The sequence below is a fragment of the Desmodus rotundus genome, chromosome 13 (assembly GCF_022682495.2).
Source record: "Desmodus rotundus isolate HL8 chromosome 13, HLdesRot8A.1, whole genome shotgun sequence".
NCBI classification, from domain to species: Eukaryota; Metazoa; Chordata; class Mammalia; order Chiroptera; family Phyllostomidae; genus Desmodus; species Desmodus rotundus.
Window position 1 is genome coordinate 26,884,174 of NC_071399.1, and position 26,537 is coordinate 26,910,710.

The following is a 26,537-nucleotide window of genomic DNA, read 5'->3' on the forward strand; positions in this document are numbered from 1 at the left end:
GGTAGGAGATGCACCCACTCAGTCTTAGGCACAAGACCTCTTTGCTTGGCCAGAACCCTCCAGGCAAGGCCTCAGGGCCTTTGCACTTCCAGTTCCTCACAGATCTGCACGACTTACCTCCTTCCCATTCTTTAGGTCTTTGCTCAAATTTCACCTTCTCAGTGCAGCCTTTTCTGAGTATCCTTTGAAACCATCTACTCCCACCCACCCCATACTCCTTATTCCTTATCCTCTTTTTTTATTCTCTAAAAAGCCTATTACCATAAAACATATACATTATGTTGCTTATTTTCTGTCTCCCCAAGTTCATCAGACTCTAAGCTCCATGAGGACTGCGATGTTTTGTTTACTGATGCAGTCAATAAACCATACCAAGCACATAGCAAATGTTCAATAAATATTTGTCCCAAGAATGAATGAAAAAAGAGAAAAATAATAAAAAATAAGGTGAAACCTTTATTATTTGTATGTATTATTCTTATCTTTCATACCAGACTTAGCCTAACTTATTTGGGTCATGGGGAAAAGGTGAGCTGAGTCCGCTCTATGCCACAGACCATCCTCTGATCGAAATTTTCCTGTGCACTTGCTTCAAGGCAGGCGGTATCTACTTCCTCCCCTGTCTTTGCCAACTTCTCCGCTCCTTTCAGTAGCGTAAGCACATTAACCACATTTGTGTCTTTGCTTTTATCTCCCAGTCCTCATATTTATCTAGCATTCGCTCAGTATTCAGCAGAGCCAGGTGCCATGGTCAATTTTGTCTTCCACGTGTCCTCTGAGATTGACTTTGGGCTACTGAAATTCAAGTACAACCTGATTTCAGATTGCTGTATGTATGAGCTGAAAATATGTTGGATATTTAAGTTGAATATTTCTACCTTAAATAATAGCAATTTTCAATCCAAAAATTATTTATTGAGCCCCTACTGTAAGCCAGGCATAGTGCTAGAACCAAGGAGTACAACAAGAAGAATTAATGTCCTCTAGTAGATTAATTGTTTGTATGCAGTTGGAATATGATTTATAAGGCATCCTATTTATGCACTGAAGCACACATAAGAGCCCTTCTAATTGAAATACTGTAAAGTTTAGAGTTCTTTGTGTATTTCAAATAAAAAATTTTAAAATTCATGTTTTAAGATTCTTAGATTGTCTGAGAATGTAAATAATGGAGTGTGAACCATAAAACAAAATGAAAAAAATATTTTCTCTGTTATTTTGACATGAATTAACTGACATCTATGAAAGGACAAAACTCACAATAGTAATAAAAATGAATTAATAAGTTTCAGTTTTGAGCATTGAGTAGTAATCGTTGCATAGAAAGCCTTGAAATGTCTTGAAATCCTACAGTTCACAAATGAAAGAAACTTAAGAAGTCTCCTGAAATTTGACAGCACACTGAAATTGTACAAGCTATTTTCAATAATGATTGTGAGGCAGGAACTTTCTAAAATGTCAATAATAATAAAAAATAACCTTTGATCAACTCTGCTAGAGGAAAGACTGGACTCTGTTTCTGTTGTACCCACAGGAAATTATATCACAGAATCATTCTACTGTGTTACACCCACTAGGATGGCTATAATAAAAGATATAGACAATAAGAAGTGTGGGTTATCATGTGGAGAAACTGAAACCTAGTGTTGATGGGAACATGAAATGGTACAGCCCTAGTGGAACACAGTTCGACAGTGAAGTTAAATAGAGTTACTTATGACCCACAAATGTTACTATAGAGAAATGGAAATATAACATCCATGTAAAAGCTGGTACACGAACATTTATAGCAGCATTATTCATAAACGCCAAAAAGTGGAAATGTCGGGGGGCTTTAACGCAGTCCCCCGGTCTGCCACGGATGAAGAAAAAGACTACCAAGACATGATCTGCTTGGGGAGGAAAGGTGGCTGCTTCTCTCAAAGGAGAAGGGCCCAGAGCCTCTCTCTCCAGGGGCTTTTATTAGGTTCATTCGCATAGGAATACGGATAAAGCTCATCAATCATTGTCAGCCAGTAAGGGTTAAACAATACATGATTTACAGAGAACTTTGAGGGCTTATTCTGAGTTACAGCCAATTAGTTAGAGGGCCATAAAACTTTAGGCGCCAGACTCATCTCAGGTCTGGACCCTTATCTTTTAAACTGAGGGTACAAATTAAGTAGGTTTCACAGGAATGTATGTATTTTTCTTAGGCCTGATTCCCCAGGGAATCCGCCCCTCCCAGCACAGGACTGCACTGCCCTCTGTTATTGCTTCAGGCTTAAGTCAGGCAAGGGAAGTAGGGCTGCCAAGAGATTAGTAGACTTCTTGCAGACAGAATGAGGACTCAGGCTATGTCAAAGCCGAGGGGCAAGGGTCCATCACCCCCTTTTTCTGTAGCCCCCCGAGTCCTTCCCTGCGGGCCTCTTCCGTGACCATGCCTATCTTAGGTTGATCCTCCCTTGAGGATTCTTACCCGTCATTGGCTAACTGGCCAAGCTCAGGGCCAAGCAGGGTGAAGTGGGCAGAGGTGGCACACCTGCCAGGGAGATAAGCTTTGTCTCCTTAGTGGCTTATGGTCCCAACTCTGACTCAGCCTTAACCATGGGGGGTTACAGCCTCTGAAACCAGGCAGGGCGGTTCCCAACATGGAAAGAACCCAATGTCCACCCACTGATGAACAGATCAATAAAATGTAGCCTGTCCATATGGTAACACATTATTTGTCAATTAAAAAAATAAGGTTGTGTTACATGCTACACGTGAATGAGCATTGAAAACATTATGTTAAATAAAGGAAACCAGGCACAAAAAAGACCATACATTGTATGGTTCCATTTCTATGAAATGTGCAGAATGAACAAATCCGTGAAGACAGAAAGTAGATTAGTGGTTGCCAGGGGCTGAGAGGGTTGGAGGGGAAAGAGGCATGACTGCTAGGAGTACAGGGTTTCTTTTGGGGGGTAATAAAAATTTTCGAGAACTGACTGCAGTAATAGTGCTCAAAAACCATTGACTTGTTCCCTTCAAATGGGTGAGTTGCATAACATGTGAATTATATCTCAATGGAGTTGTTTTAAAAAAGTAAAAGGAATGGTCAAGAGTATGCAGCCAAAACACATGAGGGAAAGTATTATAGAGATGTTTTAGGAGCTTAATTAATAAAAATATTATGAAGACAGTTAATACAAATGTGTGGTTTTTCTGGAGTTGGTAATGTGTGTGGAATTTGTCAGCTTTTATGAATTTGTATTTGAAATTTTTTCCCATTCTAAATAAATATTCAGTTTTGCACTCCCCGTCACCCAAATGCACAATGTGGTATTTTAAACTGGCCTTCAGAAATAGTAAGGATTGACTGTGTGAATGACTAATACATGAGAGGATTTCAACTTCGTTTTCATTTCTTGTTTTGACCTCCAGTATCTAACATCTTGCCTACTTCATGGTTCCTCTCTTTTTCCCACACCATGTATACCAGGCTCATGCGCAGAGTGCGGGGGAGGAATACAGTGCTATACGGATAAATATTGACTAGCCCGGGCCTCTTTGAGAGGCTACTGCTCAGCTGGCCTGTGTGCCCCCTCCCTGCTTTTACCAAGGTGGATGTTTGTGTATTCTGAAACTGAACTTGAGCACAGTCGTGAATATTTGAGCTGGGTGCCTGGCATCCCTGGGGGCTAGAATAGCAGAAATGGGGATCCTTCCTCTATTTTCAATGATTTTAAAACACCTAACAAAATATTTACACACAAAATATTGCTGGCAAAATGAAATATCAATCTTTATTTGGTTTTCTTTGTGTTTTATCAACTCAGAAGTGGTAACACGGGTTAATTTATGTTCATCAGAATTTCCATTGTTTATAACTTTGATTATTTAAAGTGGGAAAAATGAATGATTATTTAATAGATGTAATCACCTTTGTAAGTAAGACCTTGAAGCATTTTTGGATTTAGGGAGAAAATAATTTCTTAGTGATGCAAATGGGAAACATATTCTGTTGCTTGCTTCATTTTTGAAACGTCCCTTCATTGAAGCTTTCCTGTGGGCCAGGAGCACTACATAATCTATCACGCTAATAACAATTCTGCAAGGTACCATTGTCCTCATTTCGTGATTAAGGACACAGGCTCAGATTACAAGTATCTATTCCCAGGCCCCTTAACTAGTAAACTCATGTAACTCTAGGTCCACCCTGTCTCCTGTATAAATAGTTATGTGTGGGAATAGTTGGTATAGTTTTAGATTCAGCTTAAAATCCCTTACCTTCCTCCCTTTATAAAATATTGGTTACTTTTCCAGTTAAAGGTCACTGGGCCAGTGGTCAGGCCCCAGGTAGCAACTATATTTCCTACATATTCCTGATTCCTTGCCAACAAAATCATGAGACCCTGAGGTTCAAAGAAGCTGAAGTTTATTGGAAATGGGCACACAGGGATTGACTTCTTGGGGTATTTCTGTAAGGGTGAAGGTAGGATCCATAAAGGAGAAATACACCCAAATAACTGGGTGCTTTAAAACCCACACATCTGACCAAACTGCTGTGCCCGCAGGGGAGCATGGATTGGGATCCCTTCTGAGAAGCGGGAATGGATTCCTGTAAAGGCACCCACACTCTCCTTCTGGCTCCTCCGGTGGGTGCCACTGGCTGACTGATAGATATAAACCGGGCAGTCAAAGCAAAAGTCGGGGAATCAGGTGCCTGGCTGCGTCCTGTCCTAGTGGGCTGGTTCCTTGGGCCCTGAAGGAACTTGACCCTTCATCCCCACTCAAAGCTTGGCCTTGGTGGCCACTTCCCTTTATTTGCGCATCTTCTACTGGTCACAAGAAGTAAGACTAGTCTTCGTGGCATTAAAGCTGTTAACACAAACATACCGCAAGCCCCACGCTTCTGGCCGCATGGGGTTCGACCTCCAGGTGCTTGAATCTGGCAAACATTGAACTTTAAGGTAAACCACTCTTTCAGTATAATAAACCTTACAGACGGTGGTTTTTAGGTCTCCTGATCCCTTTGCCAGGGGAGGGCGCCCTTGCAGACTGCCACCGCCGCACACAGTCCAGGGGAACAGGGAAAAAAAGGCACGGGTTTTCGGCACTTTCGATTGAAAGTGCACTTTTGAAGTGAATTATGCCCCGGTACACATATTCGGTTAGGACAGCCTCGAGACAAGACTGCAGGATCCAGGCGAGTCCCGTCCCGAAGGGCAATAGATCTTAAATGGGTCGCCCGTGGAGCTCCCTCAAAGAGGCAAAGCACAACACGGACCCGGGAGGGTTACCCCTCCTCATCCCCCCAGACCCCGAGGGGACGCCTGGGCGCTCCTCGCGGGACCCAGCGGGACGGCGCCCAACTCGCGGCTTCCCTCCCTTGGCCTTTCCTTAGAAGAAACACCGGCCAAAGCGCCTCTCACTTTTCTTGGGGTGGGAAAACTGTTAGGGAACGAGACAAAGCAACAGGCAGATTTCCGCCGGGCGGAGGGTGAGTGCGCGGCGCCGGGAGGCGGCAGCCGGGCCCCTCTGCCTACTCTGCCCTCTCCACCCCTTCCCGGCACGCTGCCCCCTTCCCCCTACCCCGCAGGATCCTGGCCCCCCAGCCGCCGGCCTCCGCCCTCTCCACCTCTTCCAGCCCCTTCCTTCCCCCTCCCACTCCCCTCCGTCCCCTCCCCCCGCGGCACCGCCCCCTCCACCCTCTCACCTTCGCCCCCTCCCCCTCGGGGCTCCTCCCTCTTCTCCCCTATCCCAACCCTTCCTACCCTCGCTGTCCCTCCGCCTCCCTACCCCCCTCTGCACTCTTGCCCCCACCCTCGAGCACCCGCTCCGCCGTCCCCCGAGCTGCCTCTCACCCCATTTCTCCCCTTCAGTCTCCCTCCCCACTAGCCCTCCCTCTCCCCTTCCCCCTCCCTCCCCTGCTCTCCAGACCCTTCCCCTTCTCCTACCCTCCTCCACCCCCCCGACCCCGCCGGGGCCCCGCCCCCAGCCACCCCGCCCTCTCCACGCCCCCGGGCGCCGACCGGCCCACGCCCGCCCGCAGCCAGCGCTTGGACACCGCTGGGGGCCGCGCGGGCAGCCTCCGCTAGGGTGCGCGCCGCCGCCGCCGCCCCTCGGCAGTCCCGGGAGCCCGACCCGGAGCGCGCTGCGCCGGCCGCCCGCCCTGAGGCTCCCCGCGCGGTGGCGGGCTCGGAGCGGGCGATGGAAGATGGAAGGAAGAAGTGCCGCGGTGAGGCTCGGGACGCGCGGGGCCGAGGGCGTGTGGGGCGCGCCGGTGCTCACCGTCCGGTCGGGGTTGGGGTTTGGTTGGCTTTGTCGCCCGTCAGTTCTCCAGGTTCCCTGGGCCACTTGTGTTTGTGCCTTAGCATCAGCATCTGGTAGCGATTTTCCTTTAGCTCGCTCTTTCTTTGTGTGTGTTAGGAGCCCAGAAGGGTCAACTTTGTGGTGTTAAGATTTTGGGGTTTTAATTCAGCCCTCCGCTTTGAAAACCTGAGACTTGGACGAGAAGCCGGAGTACTCATTCTTGTTTAATGATCAAAAGGAGGATAGCGTTAAAGAGGACCCGATGTGCCGATTTCACTCTGCCAGGTCCGCTCTTGTATTTAGGGACTATCACGTTTCTCTGTCAGAAAGAAAAAAAAAAAATCCGCAAACTTGCGGTGAGCGACAAGAGAAGATTATTTGGTTTAATACTCACAGTAGCTTTTAAAGACGTTTCATTCTGTTTCACATGCATTTAAGTGTTATCCTCTGTTTTCAGCTATACGTTCTAGTAAGTGATGTTCTGAGATTTAAAAAAAAAAAATAAGATTACCACTTAGAGAACGTGGCTTCAGAATGTTGTCGGAAACCTAAATAATAAATGTGTAATTTTACCTTCCCTGATGTTGAAAGATGTTAAACACTCGGTAAGTAGGCAGGGGATGTAATGGGCATTACGATTTCATTTTCCAGAGACTGGTTTGCCCGACAGCGCAGGGGATCCAGGATTTCCACTCCGGAATAACTCTTGAGTAGGTCCAGGTGTTGGTGTGGGGAAGAGGGAGGTCTGGAAAATTACTCTAAGTGGGATTCTGGGAACAAATGCTGCAGTTCATTAACTGTGATGAATGCAGTATATGCAAAGGTCTTTGCAAAGCCCACTTGCCAGGTGAGTAAGACAGGATTTCTGTCGTCAGGGAGCTTGCTTTCTAGTAGGAGAGACTTCTGCGAAGATTATGATGGAGGAACCCAGAAAAGGAGAGGTTCTGGCCTAAGGGCTTGGGAGTCCTCTGTGAGGAGCTGGCAGTTGAGCTAGACCTTGAAGGGGAGGTTTTGGGTGGCTTTTGGGGAGTGAGGGGTCGTCTTTTCTTTGAGTGTTTACAAATCAAGAGATACTCTTTAGAAGTCAGTAAATTCCTTTTTGGCACGCAACAATGCAGCGTATCAACAGAATCAGCAAAACAATGCAAAATAAATTTACACCTTCCCAACCAATTTTTAGTGGCTTGGTGCATGTTCTTCTACACCTTTCTTATATTCATCCGCAAGTCATGTTACGGACATACAGGGTGGGGCAAAAGTAGCTTTACAGGTGTGAGTACGTTAAACAGTTTCTTCTTGTATTGGCATTTATTAATTATTGTTTTACGTAAGAACAACTGTAAACCTACTTTTGCCCCACCCTGTATGATTTTGTCTTATATGTTAGATATTTCATTAACATATACTTTTGTGCTAAAAGGAGCACAGTGGTACCATGGAAAGCTCTTGGACTAGTAAGTAGGACACCTGGCTTATAGGTTTTGTCCCTGGGTGAGTTTTTGCCTTTGTCCTGGGCAAATCATTTAACCTCTGTAGCTAACCTGTTCTTCTTCCCTGCAGGATGAGGGCATTGGGTTGATGCTCTCTCAGAGCCTTCCAGCTCTGGCATTTTATGGTTTCATGCCTCAACATGTATCTGCATTACTTAACTCAGTGATTGACTCTTAACGCCACATTTTGAATATCTCTGTATGTTCTGTGAACAGATCAGTGCTCTCTTCCTGGCCATTGAATGTGGGAGAGTGATTAGAGCTGCAAACTTAAAATAACCTTATTTTAAGGTGAAATTCCACAGTTGAGTGTTTTTTAAAAAATGCAAGCGTAAGAAGGTAGATTTGCAAATCTGAATGTGTGTTGGCTTTAAGAAAAATTTTGTTGGCCCCATTCATTTCATTCGTGGCCAAAGAATAATACATACTTTATGATGCGCAGTGTACTCAAGAGGTTCAATTTCGCTTAAATACTAGCAATTAAAAACACAGGATACCCTGGAAATCCTTATAGGCTAGTAAATCTTGGGGATTTGGAAATAAAAGTGAAATAAGACAGAAAATCAGCTCATTGAAAAAGGAAAATTTAGAGACACTTTCCATGAATGGCTCCACTTGCTTTATAAAGCCTTGATATGTTTGTTAGCCCTGATGGAAAAATATGTGAGTGGGATTTAGCCTGGCATTACGTTAAAAAATACATCGGAGACTTGTTACTCTTAGAGGTGATTTATTTTTGTTTTAGAAATTCTGGAGTCATCTGTCGTGTATTAATCATAAACTAAGACCCCGGTGTGGCAAGGGGTGATCTCAGGCTTGGTTAGGAAGTGCTGAGGCAAAAGCCGTGTGAGCATTATTAGTGTGTACGCTTTGGTCTCGACACTGGTTGGTTTAAGGTTTAAGGCTTTGATCTCGACACTGGTTTGTTTAAGGTTTACCTGAGGTAATGTTGTCGTTTGGCAATTACGAAAAGAGCATTTCTCTGGGCTTGGGTTGGATTAGAAGGTGAGTAATGGATGGTGATCCTTCCCAGTTTTTAGAAATGAATTCAGACATGATTGAGGTTTAAGCAGCCAGTCGTGAAAAATAATCTGGTGATCAGTAGGTGACCCAAATCTATTTACCTGAGGATGTGACTCAGGTTCACAGAAGGCAGGCATTCAGTCTAACTTCAAATCGTTGCCGCTTCGAGGGTTCCCCACATTCAAGGGTTCCCCTGCAGGCTGGGCCAAGCAGAGCTGTCCTTGGCTTCCCTTTGCTGTGAGTGGAGGTGTTTTCCCGTTGAATACTGCCCCTCAGTTCTTCCTGAGCTCTTTTTACAGTTAAACCAGCCTGCCCTTACTGTAGGGGAGTACAGGGTCCAGCTGAAGCTCTCCAGAGCGTTTGCTCGCTGTGTCTCGGACTGCGCAGCTTGTATCGCTCATGGTGGTGTATGCAGACTAAGAGATTCGCTGGAGAGAATTTCAGCGGTGGCATCGTTTTTTTGAGAGCGTGTCCCTTTGTACCTTTCCCGTGTTTCTGAGGTACAAGACCATCTTCCAAGGACGTTTTCACATGCCCCAAATTGCCTGGTGTTAGTGGTAGTGCTAAGTGGCAGTGCCAGCTGCAGTTGCAGGTTGAAAAAGGATAATTTGCAGCTTGCAGTGAACAAGTTACTCTTAAATCCATAGAAACAAATTTCTATGCCTTGTTCAAAAAAAAGGTGATACTCATATCGTTAATAAAGAGTCTTTGCTTATGCTAGCTTATTTATATAAAAATAGCGCATGTCCCTGCCGCCTTTGTTTTCCACTGGGCCCAGAAGGTCAACACACTGGGGCCCGTTGGTGCCCACTGGCCGGGGACTTTGTTAACACTTCAGGGCACAGCGATGTGGAGCATTTCCTCTCTTGAGGACAGCGGTGGTGTGAGGGAGCCAGCAGCTCCTCTCCCCCTTGTCCACAGGAGGGCCAGGTCTTGACCAGGGCCCAGCGCCCACTTCTTGGGACTTGCGTAACCATGAACTGCTCTCTAGTCTGAAACTCCTTTCCTCCGCCACAAATGAGTGAGATGAAGAATTTGTACATGTTCATGGATATTTTTAAAAGTTCATTATTGGAATTTGGGTTTAGTAGGAAGGTGAACATTTTGACCTGAGCCTGGGGCTCTTTTTTTTACAGACTTTTCATGTGGGTTTTCCGGGAAGCATTTTCCTTTAAGTTTCATGTTAAGTCCTAGCTTTTGGAAAATGTTGAAGTGATGTTTTCAGGCATGAGGCATTGTTACAATCACTGCATATATATGGTAAAGATTCTTTTTTAAAAAATTTATTTATTTATTTATTTTTAGAGAGGGCAAGGGAGGGAGGAAGAGAGGGAGAGAAGCATCGATGTGTGGTTGCCTCTCACATGCCCCCCACTGGGGACCTGGTCCGCAACCCAGGCATGTTCCTTGACTGGGAATCAGAACAGCGACTTTTTGGTTTGCAGGCCAGTGCTTAATCCACTGAGCCACACCAGCCGGGGCCCAATCACTGCTAATATTTTTTGAGATCTTATTATGTGCTTTAACACAGATTACCTGTGACAACCCCATGAAGTCAGTTTCCATTCTGAAGTCTGGAGAGGTTAAGGAATATAGCTAATAAATGGCAGAGCTGAGATTTGAACTCAGGCACTGAGTTTCCTTAACCACTATTCTGTTTCCCAGTCCTCAAAGTTAGCATTGTATGTTGTAGAAACAGCTTTTGGTTCTAATATTTAGATTCTGTGGGTCTTGGAATCTGAAATTGAATGACTAATTCATCAAACCATTACTCGATGTATCTGTTGGCTTAAATCGTGGCGCAAGTATTGTTGTTTGGCTCAAGAAATAGAAATTGTATGCTTTTCTTTTAAAAACACACATAGTGTCTAAAGGGATCCCTGTAAGGCCACATGTAAGGACTTCCATACAGTTATAAGTAATTGGAACTCAGAATAGAGCAGATTAACAATTTAAAATTGAAGGTAAGGCTCACCTATTTTAACTTCTAGTTCCATCACCTCATAGACGTGATTTCGACTTTGCTGCAACTGTGGTTGTTGACACAAAGAAGGCTGCTTCTGTGTGTGTGTGTGTGTGTGTGTGTGTGTGTGTGTTTCCCACCCAAGAGCTGTGACTTTTGGTTGTTGAGAAAAGGCCTCTGGAACAATAAGGAGGAGAATGGGGAATGAGCCTGGGGAGCATTCATGAGAAGATCAGGCGGCAGCTGCTCCCTATTTCTCCTGCCTTCTGGCCCCAGACTTTGCTAAGGAAACGTCAGTTATAGAAACGGAGCAGCTTGGTTCTTCCTATGGCTGTTTGGGCTGTGAACAAGGGATATAGAAACCTTTCAATAGAAGCAGCTGTGGCTTCTTTTGTTGGGCCTCCAGGAGATTGTTGGTTAAGGGCTCATAGAACTGCTTGTCTCTGTATATGAAAACTGACACCCTTTTTTGAATTTCCGTTTCAACAATACTTATTTTCCAAGAAATTATTTGACAGGCACAATGCAGACTGAGTCATAGGGTACTGAGGGGAGGGGAGAGCTAGGTGTAAGGCAGTGTGAGTGGATGATTGCTGCCTCTGTGTGATTTTGTGATTCTCTAGCAAAAGTTATTCAGGGAAATACTGAGAAATGGCAGCAGCTCTGTGATCTCCTGTAGTAGCCTCTTCCGACCTTCCCTTGTCTCTAAAAGCTACAAGTAGTGGGTGTTTGAAGAAGCAAGATGTATCCATGGGCCCGAAACTTTTCATTTGGATATAAGTTCCTTTGGGGCAGATGGTTATGTTTTCCGCTTCACTTCTTGTGGCTCTAAAGGGTCCGTGAGCTTCCTACCTTCCTGCTGATGCAGAAGCTGAAACACAGAGATTAACATGCTCTTTATTCATTTGTTCAGCAAATATTACGTGCTTACCATGTGCCAAGCTCTGTGTTAAGCTCCAAAAAATCTTGTCCACTAACCGCTAAGAAAATCTGCCAAGAATGTTCAGAGGCACTTGGATCGTACATCTGAGAGACAAATCTCACGATCTGTAAGTACTAAAACTACTGCATCTAAGAACTCTGAACTTACAAACTTTCACAGAATCAATGAAGGTACTCTCTTAAGTCAGCATTATTCAGTGGAACTTCCTGCTCTGCTGGAATTATTCTCTTATCTGTGCTGTATCCCCTTATCTGGTAGTCAGTAGGCTCAGGTAGCTACTGAAGTACACTTAGTGGGGAGGGAGATTTAGGAACTGAGTTCTAAATTTTAGTTCATTTCAGTGAATTTCAGTAGGGTCCTGTGGTCAGTAGCTAATATATTGCACAGCACAGCCCTAGAGCAGAAATGCTTTAGTAGATAGCACTGGCTGTCCTGGGCCGTCATTTCTCACTTGACTATCTGGTTGCTTAGTGTGTTTACCAACCGAGCTCTGCTAAGCTTTGAGTTTTGCATACATTTACTCCATGATATCTGATAAGCAGTGACAGTGAAGGGAGGCATGGGGTTTTCATGGAAATAAACGTGCAGGTAAAATCATTGAAAGTGAAGAGAAAAATAAAATGTATTTGCCTTGACCCAGTAGTTCAGGCGGTTAGAGCTTCGTCCCAATACGCCAAGGTTGAGGGTTCCATCCCCGATCAGAGCACATACAAGAATCAACCAATGAATGCATAGATAGATGGAACAACAGATTGATTTTTTTTCTCTCCGTCTCCCTTCCTCTCTCTAAAATCAATTAAAAATAAATAAATGAAATGTATTCAATAGTAGGAACTCTTCTGAAAAAAAATTGAAACAGGTAGCAACAGACGGCTGTGAATTGTTTGAGACCTTGGGGAGATGGAGAGAATGCTGTAGTTGACCCTTTCTGTTGCAGCCTGTGGATAATAGTTCCAGAGCATCAAGCCCCTGTGACTCTGCATAGCGTCACAGACAGTATCCGGGTGGGTAATGCTGGGTATCTAAGGGCTGAGGTCTTTCCTGGGGCCCCTGCAAAGCTGTCTTGGAGGCCCAGCAGATTTTCAGTGTCGGTGAAGCTGACTGGGAAAGATGCCCGAGTAGGTTAAATTTTGGCAAGGGGTGTGCCAGGTTTTAAAACTACCTGCTTGTAGACGTGCTTCTGCTCCACAGTTAGAGATAGGGGATGCACAAAGATCGAGGCGCGGAGGAAAAAAAACTTATTCTTTATCTCCAAAAACTTTTTAGTGACAAGTCTTGGAGGTAGACAGTCACATTTGCAGCCTCCAGGGTGTTTTCAGGGTCAGGTGTACAGGAATAGCCTTAAGTTTAGCATGTGTGAAGTCACGAGAGATTTCTCATGTTTGGGCCTCCATTGGAATACATTCCAGTGTTGAGTTTTGTAACTTGTGAAGACACAATGATATCAAAACGTAGCAATGCAAAAATGTGGGGATAGGAAGAGCTGAAAGAATAACATGAATTCTGTATTCATTATGTGCCAGACACTCTACATGAAGCATTGTTCATATATAAATTTCTATCTTCTTACATGTTCTTTACAATATTGTAGGATAGGTGGTATCCTTATTTTCAGAGGATGACATTGAGGCTCATGGAGGTTTAATGGGATTCTTTTGGGGGGGATTCTTTTTTAAAACAACTTTATTGAGCTAAAATTTATATACCGCACAACTCATCCATTTAAAGTCTACATTCGGTGACTCGTGTGTGTGCACAGAGTCGTGCTTTCATCATCACAGTCAGCTTCCGAGCACACTCATCGCCCCGAAACGAAGTCCGGACACATTAGTTGTCATCCTCTAGTCCCACTGTTGCTCCCACCCTCTGACCCAGGCAACCCCTCATCTGCTTCCTGTCTCTACGGATTTGCCTATTCTGCACATATCCTATAAATGGAATCATACAGTATGTGGCCTTTTATGACTGGCTTCTTCCACTTAGCACGTTTCCAATGCTCAGCCACGCTGTAGCATGTGTTAGTACTTCCCTCCTTTTTATTGCTGAGTGGTGCTCAATTGAATAGACAGACCCCATTTTATTTACTCATTCGTCAGATGATGGGTTGTTTGTACTTTTTGGCTACTAGGAATAATGCTGCTATGAACATTCGTGTACAAGTTTTTGTGGGACGTGTGCTTTCATTTGTCTTGGGTATATACCAGAAGTAGAATTGCTGGGTCATAATTGTAACTATGTTTAACACGTGGATGAATCGCCAAACTTTTACACAGGGGCTGCACCATTTTACATTTCCATCAGCAATGTGTGAGAGTTCTCATTACTCCACCTTGTCAACACTTGTTACTTTCTCTCTTCTTGATTTTAGCCGTCTCAGTGGATGTGAAGTGATATCTCACTGTGGTTTTGCATTTTCCTAATGACGTTCAACTTCTCTTCATATGCTCGTTGGCCATTTGTGTATCTTCTTTGCAGGAATCCTTTCAGATCCTTCACCCTTTTAAAAAATTGGGTCCTCTTCTTATCATTGAATTGTAAAGGTTCTTTATATATTCTGGATACAAGTCTGTTATCAGACATGTGCTTTGCAGACACCTCTGTTCTGTGGGTTGTATTGTCACTTTCTTGTTCCTGTCCTTTGAGGAAGTGAGGTTCTTTATCTTAAGCAAAACATGAGAGGTCTTAACACACTTTCTAGGGCCTCACATATTTGCTGACGTCAGTCAACAGAGTGATTTGTGTAATGGATATCATTCTTTTTGGTTTTGGTTGGACAAAAGGGTGGATTTAACCTTTGCCTAGACCAGGGGTGTCAAACTCATTTTCACTGGGGGCCACATCAGCCTCACGGTTGCCTTCAAAGGGCCGAATGTAGAGCTCCTTGCCCCTAGTTAAGGAGTAGTTACATTTGTACAGTCCTAAAATTATATTTGGCGCTTTGAAGGCAACCACAAGGCTGATGTGGCCCCTGGTGAAAATGAATGTGACACCCCTGGCCTAAACTAAGCTACCTGGGAGGATTCCAGAACTCTGAGGATTCCAGACGGTCATGTGTATTGAAAGGAAACTTGCAAAGTCGTTTCTCTAGAGACTTTTATGTACAGGAAACAGTGCCTTCCTCCTGGATTATAAACAGCGGACTGCTTAGAAAGAAGAGGACACCCACTCAGAACACCCCTCTTGAACTTTTTAGGTCCCATAGTTTTATGACGTAAATAGTGTTTCCCAACTTGTCAATTACAGGGACCCCCTGGTTTTAGATTTCCAGGGCTGCAGGACGGTTCAGGTTCAGAAGTTCTGCAGTGACACTTTTCATAATTGCCCCTACTGAATTCAGGTCAGGAACGCCTGAGAAACTCTGATTTAAACTGGTGATAATAATGACCTTTTTGCGGTTGCCCCCCAGAACTTAATTAGACCCCTTTAGTGGGTGCGGTCCCAGGTGACAAACGCCTTCACTGATGGTGGTTAGAGAGAGCCGATCCAGCCAATCTGGCCACTTTGCTCACTGCAGCTACTGATCTTTATGTCAGGCAACCCGGTGCTCTTCCTGACCCCTCACATAGTAGAGGTGGTTCCCCTAAAAAAATTTAAACCAGACGAGAGCGGGCACATTCAGAGAGAAAGAGGAGAAGAGATTAAGAATTACAAATTGGTAGTTACAGAACAGTCACGGGGATGTGAAGTACAGCATAGGGGGTATAGTCGGTATTAATATGGTAATTATATGTGGTGCCAGATGGGTACTAGACTTACGGGGAATCACCCACAAGTTATATAAATGTCTGACTGCTGTGCTGTGCACGTGAAAGCAATACAGAGTAACACTGAAAGTAAACTGTAATTGAAACATGAACATTAAAAAAATTAAACCAGGTTCATAAACATTTTCAAGTCATAAGGTTGCCAGCACCCTCTTGAGAGTATTTCTCTTCTCTGTTTTTCTCCCTTTTAAGGTGTGTTCGTGTTTTTTGGTTGGTGGTATTGTTTTTACCGTTGTTGAATCCTCGGAGGTCTCCCGTAGCCACACAGATCCCCACGAACGCCTATGGGGAGAAGAAGGCATGGAAAGCAGAATAGGTGGCATTTTATGTAATCCTTACATTTCTTGGTGAAGGTTGTTTGGCAGGATCTCCTAAAGGACTTGATAAATATGAATTTGGGTGAGTTCTCTAATGGGGGAGGCAGAGACTCATTTGCCTGTCCTTCTCTGAAAGGATACTCTGTGTCAGCAAGGAGCAGCAGTGCAGGTAGTGGTTGGAGTGTGGCCTTGGACCTGACAGTCTGATTGGCATCGGGGCACCTTGGGTAAGGCATTTGATGTCTCTCTACTGCGCTGCCTCGTTACCCCACAGAATGCCTCGCTGATGCTTAACAGCTGCGAAGGGCTTAGAACAGTGCCTACAGAAAAGAAGCAGTAACCTAGTAAGTGAACAGTGAATGGGACCTGGGTGGTAGCTTATACTTACCTGAGAAGGAGGCAGAATTATTTCCTTCCTTAAAGTCACACAGCTGCTTGAATGGCAAAACTGGTCTTGTACCCTGTACTGTGATTGCCTGTAGGTATGCAGTGTGGAAGCCAAGAGGAAAATTCTATTATTTTATGTGGTGCAGTGGCACAGTAAATGTTTATTCAGTGAATGAGTTAAAGATCCCAGGCTATTTTGTAGCTCAGCCCAGGAACCCTTCTACCAATGTGTGGACAGAGTAGGTGCTCTGACATTTGGCCTTGTCCTCAGGGGGCACAGAATTTCCGGAGTCAGCAGGATTCCTAGCCTAATCATTTTTTGCTATCGGCTTCGCTGTGGGGTTTCTTGCATCTCCTGTTTTGGCAAAGTGGAATTTTCCTTGCCTTGCAGTAGTGTTCATGGGTTGCTTGTGGAGCTTCAGGTGTGTGACTTTCATTAGAGCTTTCTTGCAAATGACAACCTAGGGCACAAAAGATAAGAGTAATGTATTCCTGCGAGTTTCCTCACACAGGTCTCTCCCTTCTGGCAGAGGTGTCTGATAGAGCAGATAAAGGCTTGGGCTAGTGTGCCAGATGTAACGGTTTTACAGAACTGTTTCGTTCATTCCCTTTCATTTTACCTTAACTTGTTTCCTGATTCATTTCTTCCTGCCTTCCTTGTGTGGTTTGTACGTCAGTTGATTGTCTCTTGTCCTGATGGGTCCTGTTTCAGGGTAAAAAGTCTAATAAACACAGCATCATATTCTAAATCCGGAGCACTAAAGGCATATTAACTGCAAATATATTTTTATTTTATTTATGTATCAAACAGTTTATTTATTTAAAAGAGCTAGATAGGCTCAGAGTAATTAAAGCCAAAGTTTTAGAAGCACTGCTAAAACAAATGTATCTGTGATTCAGTGAGACAATATTTTAATTTATAAAATCATTACATAACAAGAAGGTTCACAGGGAAGTTAAAAGGGTCGTGGTAATGTCTTGATTTGTATAGGGATATACATCACGAATCTTTATATGTGATAAATAATTTATAATTTACATTTGCCTCTATTTAGTAAAGACGATGTAAAAACAAACCACTGTTGGTAGAATTCTCTGATGACCATTTAATGTCTTGTGTCTCAAGCATTACACTAAGCTTTCTTGGTAACAACTCTTTCTTATTATACCTGTACATCATTATTTTACATAATATTTAATGACATTACGTAATTTCAGTAGCAAACAACTGGCACAAATGAGCATGGGAGCAAACTCAGCTGATTCTTGGTAACTATCAGCTCAGTGATAGGAGTGGAATTCCGTGAGTTTGCCAGGGTCTTGATTACTAGCTGTGAGCACCGAGTGGCAATGGGCATTCGCCAGGCTGTTTCACAGGGGACCTGTTCACCCTGGAGTCCGCTGATTGGAGGCTGGGTAAGCGCTTCTACTGTGTGTAACTTCGGAAACAAAAGCAATGTTACCAAGTAGAGAAACTATGGCACGCTTACATTTTTTATTTAAAATCACATTTGGCTTTTCTCTGCCTCACATCACGTCTGTTTGTGTACAGAGTTACTTCCCTCCTGAATAATTTATTTTTGCATCTAAATGTTCTTTTGAAATCATTTGGCTCTTACCTACAAGATAATTTTAAGTTCTCTTAAAATGTGGTTTATAAAAATCGGAGCCACCCATGTTTACCCATTGAGCGGATGCATTGCTACAGCCTAACAACCACTCCACGTTTTCCTCTCGTACTTGAGACCGGAGGTTCCCTGAAAGTAGGTTATACCCAGAATTTATACATCATTAAAGCATCAAGTGCTCCGCACTTGGTGCCATAATTTCTCTATTATTCGAGGGGATCACAGTCCATAACATTGGCCTGGCACCTCTCTCCTGCTCCGGGTAGGGTGGGCATATTGACACCGTCCTTTGATGTGCTCTGGTGAAGCAAGGTCCACGCGTTTAAGAAATCCTAGTACTGTGGAGTGTTTTGGAGCATCTCTCAGTTTAGAGAACTATTTCTTGATAATTATTCAGGTTTGCGTGATGTTAATTATCAAATGGGAGCAGCTTTTTTTCTTTGCAATATCTGAATATATATGCGCATGCAGAGTGCCCTGGGAAAATATAACCCTTTAAAAAGACTACATGATATACTGTCATAGATCACGTGCAGCTGTGTGTCACTGTCCTCTCTCATTTACTCACAACGCCTCTGTGTACCAGGCATTATTTCAGGTATCGGGGATACAGTGGTCAACAAAATTGGCAAAAAAAAAATTCTTACTCTTGGAAGGTAAGACAGACTGTGTGTGTTTTTGTGTGTGAAATACTTTGGGGAAAAATAAAGCAGAGGAGGGAGAGGGGAGGTTAGGAATGGGGGCTGCAGTTATGAATAGGGTGGTCGAGGGTGGCCTCACTGAGGTGACTTGTGACGAAAGACCTGAAGAAGGTGTCCGTGTTGGGAAGAGCGCTGCAAGAAGTGGGCGCAGCAGGTGCAAAGTCCTGAGGCTGAGGCAGGCTTCCTGCCTTCCAGGGACCACCCGACCAGGGTGACTGGACTGCCCTGAGCAGGCACCCGTTCCTGTAAGGCCCCTGGTCTTGTAGGCCATTGCAGGGGCTTTGTAGAGTGAGCAGAGAAGCAGATGGAGAGGTTTTTTGTTTTTTAAAGATTTTATTTATTTTTAGAGAGAGGGGAAGGGAGGGAGAAAGAGAGAGACATTGATGTGAGAGAGAAACATTGATCAGGTGTTTCTCTTATGTGGCCCGTCAGGGCCAAACCTACAACCCAGGCACATGCCCTGACCGGGAATTGAACCAGCAAGCTTTCACTTTGCAGGACGATGTCCAACCAAGTGAGCTGCACCAGCCAGGGATGGAGAATTTTAAAAGAAGATCTGACATGACCCTGCTCATGTTTTCAGAGGACACATTACTACTGTGTCTCATGAGACTAGACTTTAGTGGGGAAGGGCAGAAATAGGCAACCGGTCAGGGGACTGCTGTAGAAACCTAAGTAAGCAGTGGTGGCCTGAGCCAGAGTGGCATTTTATGGAGGAAGAGTGGGAAGGATTTCCTGATTGACCAAGTTTGAGATGGAATGGGGGAGGTCAGTGGTGAATTGCAAGGGTTTCGGCTCATGCCCCTTGAAGGATGGAGTTGCATTAACTACTGGTAATATAGGGAAAAGTTGATTTTGGGGGGAAGGTCAGGAGCTCAGTTTGGAGATATCCAGTAGGCAGTTGGATATACTAGTCTGGATTTCAGAGGAGAGGTCTGGCTGTAGATAAACATTTGGGAGTTGTCCAAATACAGAGAGAGACTGGATGACATCCAGAAGGGAGTGAGCGCACATGGAAAAAAGAGGTTCAGGACCAAGACCCTGGGCTCCTTCCACACCGAGGTCGGGCAGATGAGATGGAGCCAGTAGAGGACAATGAGAAAAAGCAGCTAATGAGGGAGGAGGAAAACCAGGAATGCCATGTCTTGGGAGCCAATGGTCAAGAATTCACGTAGCGATTTAGCAATGGGGAGGTCATTGGTAAGCTTGGCAACAACGGTTTTGGTGGAGTAGTGGGGACCAAAAATATACTGGTGAGGACTCAAGAGAGAACAGGAGTAGAGAAATGAAAACAGCCAATGTGGACAAATACAGAGTCCAGCAGAAATAACTCCTGCTTGAGTGTGTTTGGTAGGGAACGTGAATATCCCGCATGAGATGGACAGCAGTTTGGACATTTCACCTAAAATGTCATACGGTGTGCTTGAGTGTGATAGTGTTATATTACAGAGTTACATGCTTATGATTTTGTAATAAAGAGGGGTGTTATTTGTGCCAGACCCTGTATTTGGAGGATTCTCTCTGTAAAGGGAAGGTGAGGTTGAGAGGAGTTTTAAAGTGGGGAACGTAGCAGCACGTTTGCTGGTGGGAAAGACAGTAAAGAGGAGAAAAGAAATGATCCTTCGTGTGGTAGCATAATTCCCACTTAGAAGAAATCTGGTTTAGTTTTCAACAGCTAAAATCATTGAGCTTACTATTAACACTAAGTTTTTTATTAATGCGTTCTATATTTTCAACAATGTTTTTATCTTCCCATCTCCATCAAAAAATCAAAACCATTTCTTTTGTATGAGCTTTTAAATAAATTATTATTTGGTATGGATAATTTCTGTTCACTTTATTCAGCTTACGGCAATCCTTAGTTCTACACCAATATGAACGTACAATAATTGATGATTTTTTTTAAGGACTTTATTTTTTAGAGCAGATTTAGGTTCACAGCAAAACTGAGAAGGTATAGAGATTTCCCCTTACTCCCTGTCCTCACACGCGCACAGCCTCCCCATCATCAGCACCCCTGTCAGAGAGGGACATGCGTTACAGTGGATGAATCCACGTTGTATATATGAACTCCGAAAATCATTTCAGTTATTCGCTTAGTTTCTGGTCTAACTTAGATCATATCTCTTGTCCTGAATTTAATTTTCATGAGGCACAGTTTTTAGGATCCCTTATATCAGTTCTGTCCAATAGAAATCGATGAGCTATAGATAGCGTTTTAAAGTTCCTAGAAGCCATTTTAAAAAGGTAAAAAGAAACAGGTGAAATTAATTTAAATAATATTTTATTTAACCGAATATATCCAAGGTACTGTCATTTCAATATATAGTTGGTATAAACATTATTAATGAGGTTATGTGTATTTTTTTCATGCTGAGTCTCAGAAATCTGGCGTGTATTTTAAACTCTCAGCACATCTGCCGTATTTCAGGTGCCAGAGGGCCCCGTGTGGCTGCCCTATTGGACAGTGCAGATCCACACGCAAACAATTGTGGGTATAAGAAGCACAGTTTGTACCTTTATTTCATTATTGTCTGTGAGTATCAATACACTATTTGCTTTAGAGATAGCATTTATGGTTAGTTAAATACTAAAATTAGGATAGAATTTTTGGGGTTAATTTAAAAATTTACCCTAAAAATGAATAGATGAATGTATGGAAAACAGACAATTATAAATATATAAAAGGCACAATAAGCTGCTGATTATTGACTTTAGCAATGGCTCTCAGGGGTGACTGTCTACATAAATTAAAAATGGCTGAGACTTTCAAGTAATAAGTTGTAGCAAAATTATTTATGATAACTTGCTCTTTAGATAACTTCTGCTGTGTGGTAGTTATAACTGTAACTTTACTAAGAGTTCTGAAAGGTGAGAAGCACCATCCCAAATGCACTTCACATCGGTTTCCTTTGATTCCCACAAACTCCCGTAACGGAGCGGGGTAGTGTCGTGGCTCACATTTTACCGATGGGGGACCTGAGAGACCAGAGAGGTTTAGTAATTTGTCCCAGGTCCCGCTGTGGGTAAACTGTGGATCTAGGATTTGAACTCTAGACACTCGGATTCCAGAGCTTTCTCTCCACGGTCTGTGCCAGACTGATCTCAGCGGGGCTCAGCCATGCGTCTCTGCATCATTTGACGAAGGAGTAAGGGGCACAGATTCTGTGTCTTGGGAACTTGAGTATAAATTAACTCTTTAAATAAATCACATCCTGCCATTAATTTTCCTTACTTTCACAGCTGCTTTATCCTGATTTCTGACTGATTTTTATTTAAATTGGGCCTCAACACTTTATTTCTCTGCCTAACCCCGACTTGGGGAAAAAAACAGTTAATAAGGCAGACCTGCAGTGTCATAGAGAACTAGCGTAAGCTGGATTAGGGAGATAAGGCACTAATACTGATGAACTGTTACTTTAACTTACTGTTAATTGCAGACACATCAGGTACAGCCATTTGTCAAGTGAGTGCTCTATGCCTAGCATTGCGCCTAGACTGCACTCATTCTCGTACTTAATCGTTAAAATGATGCTGTAAGGTTGATTTTACGTAAGTGCCAGAAGCAGCACCACCGTTGTCTGAAACAGCTAGATTCTGTGAGAATTACTGTACTTAATTCAGGGTGTCACATTTTAAGAGAGGCATTTTAATACAGTAAAAGGGCAGTTAGGCAGCAAGTGGTAAGAAAGTTGTGCGGTGTGCGGAGACGTTGTAGAAAGTAACCTTTGCCCTAAGGAAAGAAGACTTAGTGTGTGGGATAGTTCTTTCTAAGTATTTGGAAGAAGAAATATGATCTAAAGGGAGACCTGACTGTGGCAAAGGGTCACATTTATTTTTTCTCCAGAGAATGTGGAAAAGAAATTTACAGAATAGCAGATTTTTATTTAAAAATAAGAAAGTACTTTCTTACAGAGTTGTTTCAGAAACTAAACCGACTTTCTTTTGGATGTGTTTGGACAGGGACTAGGTCTCTACTTGGGCATCTCAGGTGAAATGCTTGTGTTTGGATGATCTGACCACAGGAAGTGGCCAGCAGGCAGTGGTGTGTAACTGTCCGAGCGAAGGACCGTTTCAAGTGCTTTCCAGTCTTGGGGTTTTGTCGTAAGTTGTGTTCTAAAATCACATTCTTCTTCTAATACAGATACTATCTCAGTGCTTTTGTAAATTAAGTTGGAGATTGTGCTTTAATAATAGAATGTCAGAGCTGAGAAGGACTTTAGAAATCTTGCAGTCTAACCTCATTTTGCAAATGAGGAAACGGAGAAACAGAAAATAAAGACCCAGTTGGACAGGTATTCAGGTATCCACCTCAGCTCAACAGCTTTTTTCTTTTTTTTAGTATTACAATTACTAATGTGTAGGGGAAATAGACTAAACCACTTACAGCACATTTTTAAAGGTCCTTTTTAATGTTCTCCAGAGCTAACACAATGAAGCAGTTTTAGTTCATTTTGTTCTAATTGGGGCACACTTCAGTCCCTTTTTAAAAAATCCCATCTGAGCTTGGAGTCAGGGATTTTTCTGAAGACAAGCTTTCTGTTTCTTCAATTTATTTAATGCCACAGTGTTTTATTTCCCTGAAAACATAAGCATCTTCACTTTGAAAGCAGAAAGGCTACCGTGGTCCTGATAATTTATTACTCAACAAATATTTGTCGAGGGCCTCCTCTGTGCCAAACACTTTCCAAGCACGGTTGCAGGCAACTGTAGTGTCCTTGGCTTTTACTCTGAGATGGGACGCCCTTACATAATTTAAAAAAATTTTTATTTATTAATTTTAGAGAGGAAAGGAAGAGGAAGGAGGAAGTTGGAAGGCTGACAGGGGGAAGAGACAGACAGACAGAGAGACAGACATTGATTTGTTGTTCCACTTCTCTGTGCATTTGTTGGTTGATTCTTGTCTGTGCCCTGCCTGGGGATCACACCCATAACCTTGGCGTGTTGGGATAACACTCCAACCAACTCAGCTAGCTGGGCAGGACCACATGGTTTTTTTTGTTTTGTTTTCTTTCTTTTTTTGAACAGAACATGAGATCTGCTTTCTTTTTTAAAGTGTCACTAACAGCCCTGGCTGGTGTGGCTCAGTGGATTGAGCACTAGCCTGAGAAGCAAAGGGTCACTGGTTTGATTCCCAGTCAGGGCACATGTCTGGGTTGCAGGCCAGGTCCTCTGTTCTGGGTGCCCGAGAGGCAACCACACATTGATGTTTCTCTTCCTCTCTTTCTCCCTCCCTTCCTCTCTGTCTAAAAATAAATAAATAAAATCTTAAAAAATATATATCACTAACAGTTTTTTTTTCTTTCAAATTCTTAAAAAAATTTTTTTTTTATTGTTGTTCAAGTACAGTTGTCTCCATTTTCACCCCAACATGCCCCACCCTCTAAGGTATCACTAACAGTTTAAAAGGATTCCTTGGGAGTTCCTGCCAGGTGTAGTGGTGCCTTGATTTAGTGAGACACACCTTTTGACCAGTTGGCACAGGATTGGAATTGGAATTAGTGCAGTTAGAGCTTTGATCCTTCTTAGTTACATAAATAAATTAACAATAGAACAAGTATAAAGCACTCGAAAATATTCTACCGTATGCCAGTTTGAAAAACATCGTAACTTCATGACGGAATCTGACAGAGCTGGGTCTGACTCCCACCTCTCGGTGGTGATCTAATTTGAGCAAACGCATTAATTCTCTGTACTTCAGTTTCCTCTTTGGTAAAATGGGCTGAAACCTGTTTCATGAGGCCTTTTCGATGATGAAATGATTCCCTATGTCAAATGCTAAAAGCTCACTGCATGGTACATGGTAAGCATTTAATGAAAGCAAAGCTATTTTGATTGTTTAGTCAAGGGAATTTTAAGAATAGGTAAAAGTTATTTGAAAGATAGGATAGGGTGCTGACTTAGAGCCTTAATTTATTTTTAGTTTAGACTGTCTTAAATGCCTTTGTCGAAAAGTCCCAACATCGAAACAATGCTTAAAATAATACCTGTAACTTAACACCGTTTGTTTGTTGTACATAGAATTATGTATAGAATTAATCCTTTTAAGTGTCACTAGCTGTTTTTGTGGTGTTGCGATTTGGCAAATTCTAGAACTGTCTTCCCCATTGCGCAGGCGATTATCAGTTTGGGACCAATTCTGGAGGTTTGGCTATTGATTAAAGCAGGAAGAGGAGGTCTTGCCTGTAGGTCACATCTGACCTCTAGCCAAGGGAAGTGGTTCACTGTGGGTTTCAGGTGTGTGTGTACATGTATACATGTGCACTCTGCTACCTGGGGTCTGTGTTCCCCCAGAGAGTAAACACAGCACCTTAGGATTCTATGGACAAACTCGCCTCTGTGATGTTTTTTATTTTTATTAAATTTTGGGGGGTGACATGGTTAATAAAATTTTGTAGGTAGTAGTGTTTTTTTGTTTGCATATTTTTACACCTAGAAATTTAGTCTGACTTCTGTTCGCTGTTGTATCTATAGCAGTGTCTGGTTAAAAGCACTGCCTCGTTGACGGCCAGCCTCCGAGTGATACCAGAGAGAGTGCCATGTAAAACCGAGTCCGACCTCTGCAAAACCTGTGTTCGTGGCGCCTTACTATTTGCAGCTTCTGCCCAGCTGTGCACTTATTTTCCAGGGCTGTGGATGTCCCCGAGCTGAGCTAATAAATCCGTCGGGGTCAGAGGGAGAGGGCTGGAGGGCCCTGTGGACGTCTTGTTTTGGGGGCAGTATTTTGCTTCCCTCTTCCTTCAGTTACCTGAAAGTCTTTGGCAAAACTAAGACCGGGGACATTCCAGCATTATCTTTGGCTGATCCATCCGTGGATGTGATCATGGAGAAGGTGCGTGCGTGGCAGGTCTCTGGTGAAGATAAGGGGCTTATGCAACCTTTTCCTGGATTGTGTAATTTTTTAAATTCCGTATCGAAAAATGAAATTTTAAATTTTAACCTTTTTTTCTGATTATGAAAAAGGCCTGGTAATTAGATTGGGATATATAGAGATATTTAAAGAAGAAAACAAAGTCAGCTGTTACCCCTTTGCTCAGAGATAAAACACTGCCGACTTCTTTGCAGCATTTCTGTTTCTTCTCTAATTCTGAGCGTGTGTGTGTGTTCATACAGAATATACAGTTTCACATGTTATTTTACTTCGCTTAACATTATATTGTAAACGCTTCCCTATGTCACTAAAACTATTTGCAAATATGTTTAAATGGCCACCTACTATTTAGTCTTAGGGCTTTTCTGTAACTCATTGAACCAGTTCCCTATTGTTGGGTTTTTAGGGTATTTCTGGTTTTTCATTGTGATTACATACATACATACGTGTGTGTATGTATACTTTATATATAAACACTTTATATGTAAAACCTTTTGTCTGTGTCTCTGATTATTCCATGGAATATTTTCCCTGTGAGAGGACTTTGAGAATCAAAGGTATGAAGTTTTTAAGGCCCCCAAATCCACATTCCTCTCCGGAAAGGTGGTGCCGTTTACATTTACGTTCTCCACTTTGGTAGAGTCACAAGGAAACATCTGTAGTTTTTAAGTGGCATAGGTTAGGGTTGGCTTCGTTGTAGCCATTATCTAAGTTGACACCTTTAAAAGGAGGTTGTCGAATGACAGAACTAAACCCTTTAAGATCTGAAGAAGATCTAGTCCTACCTGATATTTTACAGATGAGGAAACTGGGAACTACAGCAGTTAATTAGTTGATTTCCCCAAGACTGTGTAACGAGTAATCGGCTCAGCCAGCGTTGGAGACTTCGCTCCTTGGCCTGCACCTTCTGCGTCTTGATCCCGATGCACTAGAGACACTTGTCCCCCGGGGCTGAATTGGAGGGGAGTAGAACCTGTGAACCTGTGGCCAAGCCTTTTTTTTTTCGCCATGGCATAGCCTCTGCCTGGTGTACAGTACCCTTACCCGTCATCTGGCCCTATGGCTTGCCTGTATTTTCAGCGAACCCCCTGGGCTTAACTTTGACAGGCCTGGCTTGAGTTGTGTGTCTATGCCTGTGGCCAAGAGCAGAGGAAGCCTGGGCTACACACCAACA

The 26,537-nt window shown here is 43.2% G+C and overlaps 1 protein-coding gene across 3 annotated transcripts in view; it reads left to right on the forward strand.

The window, feature by feature from the left end:
• PSD3 (pleckstrin and Sec7 domain containing 3) overlaps window positions 1-26,537 on the forward strand; it is a 535,098-nt gene that overhangs the window by 141,874 nt on the left and 366,687 nt on the right. Inside the window, exon 1 of one of the 3 annotated variants that reach the window (XM_053916639.2) lies at window positions 5,777-6,202. The exons of the other annotated variants lie outside the window; for them this stretch is intronic. Coding sequence (XP_053772614.1) covers window positions 6,182-6,202 — 21 coding nt within the window. The 5' untranslated portion in view covers window positions 5,777-6,181. Of the gene's footprint in view, window positions 1-5,776; window positions 6,203-26,537 lie in introns of those variants that run through there. 3 annotated transcript variants of the gene reach the window in all.